General features: G+C 64.4%; 1 protein-coding gene across 1 annotated transcript; it reads left to right on the forward strand.

The window, feature by feature from the left end:
• The first annotated feature begins 3,626 nt into the window (after positions 1 to 3,626).
• TLX3 (T cell leukemia homeobox 3) lies at positions 3,627 to 6,203 on the forward strand. The gene is made up of 4 exons (XM_041746819.1): positions 3,627 to 3,669; positions 3,961 to 4,652; positions 4,869 to 5,112; positions 5,975 to 6,203. Exons 2-4 carry the CDS (start codon positions 4,073 to 4,075, stop codon positions 6,183 to 6,185), a joined length of 1,035 nt encoding a protein of 344 aa, XP_041602753.1. The 5' UTR covers positions 3,627 to 3,669; positions 3,961 to 4,072; the 3' UTR covers positions 6,186 to 6,203.
• Positions 6,204 to 6,657: the final 454 nt, after the last annotated feature.

Here is a 6,657-nt window from a genome sequence, read left to right on the forward strand (position 1 = left end):
CAGCTGGCAGAGTTTTGGGCCCTTGAAGGTCTCTTCGGGAACGTTCTTCCCCTAGTCCTCCCCATCGTGGGGAGTCAGCAGTGAAGAGCTTAAACTGCCTTACTCCCACTATCAGATGGGGAAACTGAGGCCCAAAGTTGAGACATGGTCCAGAAAATCTGCATAAGGGCTCAGTACATGTGTGTTGAATGAGTGAATAAATTTGGACAGGTGTCTTTAGCGCCCTCCATCCTGAGAACTGCCAGTGCCCCTAGAGACTTCTATCTAGGGTGCGCGAACCAAGAATGGAAGGTGGAGAGGTAAGCGACCTGTGACGCGGCATGTCGCCAATTATGTGTTTGTGTCTTTGTCTATGGAAGTATCCCACGGAATCTTCATCAGCCTTTCAAACAGGACTGCCGACCCGAATATGTTTAAGAGCCCTGGTTCCACCTCCTCCACCCCATTTCATGGATGGGGAAATGGAGTCCAGTTCACACAAGAGGTTGGTGGCAGAGCAAGACTGAACTAACCCAGCCTCCTGTACTCGGGGCAGTTGGGAATCCCACACCCGGTCTCCCACCCTGAAGCCACCCCTCTCTGCTGTGTCTCCCAGCAAGGCCTCTGCTAGCTCTCCCCTCCTCCCAGCCTCTCCTTAGGGAAGCAGACACGATGGGCTGCATTCTGGAAGTCTCTCTGGCCCCCACAACCCCGGTTCTTAGGATTCTCATTTCCTAATCTCTCTTCATCTGCGTCTGCGTGTGTCTCTGTCACTGTCCGATTGATAGCAGGCAAGAAGGGAAAGCACAAAATCAGAATTACAATCTCAGACGTAGACCAAATGCGCATCAAAATGCATTTGGGCAAAAAAGTGCTTAGAGGTAAAGTTATGACCTGAAATGTATTTATTAAAAAGACAAGAAATCCCAATAAAAACTAAATTTTCACCTCAACAAACAATGAAGAAAATGATTAATGAAAATAAAACATTCCTCAAAGACACAGCAGAGAAAAGAAGAGAGGGGAAAAAAAAGTCTTATCTTTAAGACGCATAAAATAAACAAACCTTTGGCAAATATGCTAAGAGGAGGCACAGCTGACTAACACGGAATAAAGAGCAGAGGACATTAGGTCGGATTCACAGGAGAGTCTGGAACTCTCGGAGAATCTTCCCACAGCATTGTAACAATGAATTTGAAAACTTGGATGAAACGGACACTCTTCAGGGCACGGGCTGCCAAATGTGAGCGGGCATCACAAGCACCTGGAGGGCTTGTGAAAGCAGATTGCGTAGCCCTGCCCTAGAGTTTCAGATTCAGTAGGTCTGGGCTAGGGTCCAAGAATTTGCATTTCTACCAAATTCCCAGGTGCTGCTGCTGCTGCTGGCCCAGAACCCCTGTCCTCGGGACTACTCTCTGCCCCATTTACTGGCCTTCCTGGGCTAACAGCTCTGCTCTGTGTGGGCTGGGAAGAAAGACGGGCTGTGATCAGGGGCCCAAAGCGCCTACTGCGGGAAGACCTTGAAGCCAGGCACCTCAGAAAGCTGGGCCCCAGGGTGAGGCCGAGTGCTGTCTGCTGCTGAGTGCTTTCACCAGGCTGGGCTCATTTCTTCCCACGACACTGGTACTGTTGCTTTACTAGACCAGAAACTGAGGCAACAAAAGATGAATGATTCCCCCAGCCCACAGCCGGTAAACAGAGGCCAGAGTCTGGTCCTTAAGCACTGGGCCACCCACCACGCCCTGGGCGCAGTCCCAGCCACGCCACCCACCTCTCTTTGATCCCAAGCCCACATCCCCACGTGGGGGTGCGCCTTGTTATCGCAGTCTACCAAAGGCAGGGAAGTGAGGAGGACAGGCCTGGCACCCTGGGCTTGGAGGCCAGAGGGAAGTGGAGCCCGGGAGGTGCCTCCTTAGCCCTGGACACGGAGGGCTGCGAGCTGCATTAACTCTCTGACCCTAAGTTCCCTCACCAGGTAAAAAATGGGATCAATTACCTCCTTTCCTCACAGGGTTGTTGCGAGGAATAAGTAAGCGCTCACCCCCCTGCCTGGCACATGCGAAGTTCTCAACCTACAGTGGCTCTACGTTGCCGTTAAAGTTATTATTATATAATCCAGTTTCTCACAGGCATGTCCACAGACCTTATCTCATTTACTTCTCACAGCCACCCTGGGGGTAGCTATTACCCTTCCTGTTTTACAAATAAGGAAAATGAGGCTCGGGAGAGGCAATGAGGGAGCAAACAGCCCCCAACCACCAGTGGCAGAGTCTGAATTAGAAGCAGGAGGCCCCCAGCATGAAAACAATGACGTCTGCTCCGCTTGAAGGCCCTTGCATCCCCCAGGGAGCAGAGGAGGGCTCACCCAGCCCCCCCCCCACCCCTCAGTCCCCAGTGGTCTCATCACCTCATCCTCCCCACTCAGCAAGAGCCAGCGACTTGCCCAAGGTCATGCAGCCGGTGGTGACCTGACTCAGGAACCCAGGCCTTAAGACCGCAAATCCTGAGACCTCTCGGTCTTTGGGGGCAGATTAGAGGAAGAACCCCCCACATGCTGCCTCTTCCCCTTCCTGGTCCCCTTAGGACTGGTCCCTTAGATAGACAAATACATTTTTTTCTCTCCAAGAGACCCAGACTCTGCAAATAACAAAACTGCAAACAAACAAGAACCATCAGAATAATACATCAACCACCCCGTTAGGGGCGGGGTGGGAGGGCAGCCACAGCCACTGGGTGCCCCCTTCGTACCAGGCCCTAAACCCTGCGCTCTCCGGGTATCTCATTCCAGGCTTAGGACAATCCCACAAAGCGTGCATTGCCCGGTTCACAAACCAGAAAACCAAAGCCTACGGATAGGAAGCCACTGGCTCAAGGTCACTGCGCTACACCGTGCCCCACCCGAGTGTGAGCGCTCCGCTGCGCTCTGGCCGCCGCGGGCAGGCAGACAGGGAGAGGGGCCTGGCCGGGGCGCAGCCGTCAGTTCGCACCTAACGAGTTTAGGACTCGCGGGCGGGCGGACGACGATTCTGTACGCCCCCGGGGCAGACGGGCGAGGCCGGGGGTGACCGGCCCGCCGGTGCCCGGGGCGTGAGCCGAGCGTGCAGGGAGTGGTCGGCGCCCGGGCGGGGCGGGCCGCAGCGGGGGACTCGCGGCTCCGCCACCGCCGCCGCCACCGCCGCCGCCGCCCGGGGAAATCCCGCTGTTGCTCTCAGCATGAGCCGCCCCGCGCCTCGCCCGCGCACCCCGGTGCCCACACCCGCCGTGCCTCGGGCGGGCTCCCACGCGCGCCCTCACCCCCGTCCATCCTGCAACGATTCCGAGGGGCCGGATCCCCGCTCCCCACCGGGCGACCCTGGGTCGCTAGAGCAGCCGGGCCGGGCACGCGTGGGCACCTGCGAGTCCCACCTCGGTCCGCCCGGCGGGAGCCGGGGAGTGTCTCCAGAGGGGCCCGGGGCGGGGGGATTCTCCCCACGCGGGTCGGCGTCCCTGCGAGCGCGGAGCACGCCGCGGCCTCCCCCTTCCCGCGCGCTGGGGGCGCGGCCCGTGCGCCGGCTGGTGCGCTCCTTCGGCGGCTCCCGCGGCGGTGCAGGGTCCGAGGCGCGTCCGCGGGGTCCGCGGGGTCCGCGGGGTCGTTCCGGGCTGGCGACTCCATCGGGAGGGAAAGGCTTCACACGGTTTGGGTTTGCCCAGGTGAGAAAAAATGTGCAAGAAAACGAAAGCCCCCCTCGGCCAACGACCGGCTCCCGGGCAGGGCGCCCCGGCCGGGCCCGCGCGGCGGCGGGGAAGCGGCCCCGGCCCCGGCCGGGAGGAGCGGGGAGCGTCTGCTAATTGCAGCTTCGTTAGGTTTCGGGTTTGGGAGGCTGCGGTTCGGGCGCTAATATCCGCCGCCCATTATCCCGGCTAATAAATTTGACCTATTGTTCGTTTGTTAAAATGATGTCACCTTGGAACAGTCCCTAAGCTCCTATTTCCATGAATTAGGCCTTTATTGAAAGCCGGGAGCCAATGGGAGGAGAGAGGCTTGTTGATCGCAGCCAATGGCTGCGGCGGGAGAGGAATTAGCAGCGGAAACTCCAGGTTCGGTTCAAGAAAGATGACACAGAGCCTGTCGGGCCCGCGCACTCTTGGCAAAGTTTCAGTGCGACGAGAGGCGCCGGGCGCTCCATGGCCGCGCCGTGACAGGGACCCGGCCGCCTCCCCGCCCAGCCCAGCCCAGCCCGAGCGCCCGCCCAGGATGGAGGCGCCCGCCAGCGCGCAGACCCCGCACCCGCACCCGCACCCGCACCCGCACGAGCCCATCAGCTTCGGCATCGACCAGATCCTCAACAGCCCGGACCAGGACAGCGCCCCGGCCCCGCGGGGCCCCGACGGCGCCAGCTACCTGGGCGCGCCCCCCGGGGGCCGCGCGGGCGCCGCGTACCCGTCCCTCCCCGCCTCCTTTGCGGGCCTCGGCGCGCCCTTCGAGGACCCGGGATCCTACAGCGTCAACCTGAGCCTGGCGCCCGCCGGCGTGATCCGGGTGCCCGCGCACAGGCCGCTGCCCGGGGCCGTGCCGCCGCCCCTGCCCAGCGCGCTGCCCGCCATGCCCTCGGTGCCCGCGGTCTCCAGCCTGGGCGGCCTCAACTTCCCCTGGATGGAGAGCAGCCGCCGCTTCGTGAAGGACCGCTTCACAGGTGAGCGGGGCCCTCCCGGGCGCGCTTCCCGAGGCCCGAGCCGCGGAGGCCGCCGAGCCGGGCCGGGCCGGGGCGGGGGGGAAGCCGGGGCGCCCCGGGGAAGGGGGCATCTCCCACGCGGCTGGCGCCGGGGCCGCGGGGGCGCCCCGGGGTCGGCGCGGGCCCGAGCGGCGGCCGAGCCGGGCTGGGCTTCAGGGGCCTCGCGTGTCTCCGCAGCGGCGGCGGCGCTCACGCCCTTCACCGTGACCCGGCGCATCGGCCACCCCTACCAGAACAGGACGCCGCCCAAGCGTAAGAAGCCGCGCACGTCCTTTTCTCGGGTGCAGATCTGCGAGCTGGAGAAGCGCTTCCACCGCCAGAAGTACCTGGCCTCGGCCGAGAGGGCGGCGCTCGCCAAGTCCCTCAAAATGACGGACGCGCAGGTCAAGACGTGGTTCCAAAACCGGAGGACCAAGTGGCGGTGAGCGGCCCGGCTTGGCCCGGCTTGGCCCGGCTTGCGCCCCCGCCCGCGCCCGCGCCCGCGCCCGCCCTCCCGGGCCGCGCCTCCCCCCCACTCCTCCCCAAGTTCGGCTCCCTTCTCCCTTCCTGCCGCCGCCGCGCCTCGGCTCCCCCGCATCCTCAGCCCCCGTCGCCCTCGTGCGCCTCCCCAGCCCTCCGTGTTTCCCTCCGTCTCCGCGCCCGGTCGGTTTCCTCCCACCTCCCGCCGCCCGCATCCGCCCCGCCCCGCCCCGTCCCCGCCCGGGGCCTCGCGCGCGCGCCCCCGTCGCCTCCCGCTTGCCCTCTCGGATTCCGACCGTGCGCGCGGGCTCCCCATCCCGACCCCAGCCGCGTTTTTATCCGATCCCGATTTCCACCCAACCCGGGAACGGCGAAGCGATCGCGGTTCGGAAGAGAGGTTCGAGAAGGGCCTGGGAGAACTGGAAGAGGCCGACCCGGCCCAGGGACCCTGCGCGGGCAGCGCAGAGCCAGCCCCCCCCCCCCCCGCGGGCCCCAGCGACCCGGCCGTCCGCAGGGCCGGGCCAGTTACACGCACGCCCTGCCCTTGATGTCCCGCAAAAGAAACATCTTTGTTGTTGGCGAAGCCACGACACCCGGACGTGCAGGCGGGCGGCGGGCTGAGTCCCCTCCCCGCGACCGCCCGACACAACAACGAAAACAAGCGCTGCCAACCCACTCCCCGGACGCGCGGGCCTCGGGCGCGCGGCGCCAGCAGGGGTGCAGACGGTCCCGGCCCCGAGGCTCCCGGGAGGGCCGGGGCCCCGCCGGCGGCCCCGCAGGGCCGGGTGCATGACGGTGCTGTCCCTCTCCCTCCCCCGGTGCAGGCGGCAGACGGCGGAGGAGCGGGAGGCGGAGCGGCAGCAGGCGAGCCGGCTCATGCTGCAGCTGCAACACGACGCCTTCCAAAAGAGCCTCAACGACTCCATCCAGCCCGACCCTCTCTGTCTGCACAACTCGTCGCTCTTTGCTCTGCAGAATCTGCAGCCCTGGGAGGAGGACAGCTCCAAGGTCCCCGCCGTCACCTCTCTGGTGTGAGCCACCAGCGCGCACAGTCGCCAAGGATCGCCGCCCCCACCTGGCGGGGCGCCCCGGGCCCCCAGCCGGGCTGGGGCGGACCCGAGGCCGAGAGGGACAGGGGCCTCCGAGCTCGAGTAGGCCCCGGGGCGCGGCCGCATCCCCGCCGGCCGCGGAGGGGGGCTGGGCCCGGGCTCCGCGCGGCTGCACAATCCGAGCCCCCGCCCCGCGCCCAGTCCCGCCCCAGGCCGGGCCTGACAAAGAAAGCGCCTTACGTTTCTCCGCCCCTCGCCCGCACCCCCCCGGGCCGGGCGCCTGTATTATACTTTGTACTTTTGCCCAAACGTGTAAATAATAAAAAAAAAAAGTTTTGGCTTTTTTCTTTAGAAACCGGCCACCTGCTTCCCCCGCGGGGGCCGCTGGAGGAGGGGCGGCCGACCAGGTGGCTGGGGGGAGCGCCAGGGCTGGGGCACCCTGCGTTTGGGCTGGGTCC

The sequence above is a fragment of the Vulpes lagopus genome, chromosome 3 (genome assembly GCF_018345385.1).
Source record: "Vulpes lagopus strain Blue_001 chromosome 3, ASM1834538v1, whole genome shotgun sequence".
In the NCBI taxonomy this organism is placed as follows: Eukaryota; Metazoa; Chordata; class Mammalia; order Carnivora; family Canidae; genus Vulpes; species Vulpes lagopus.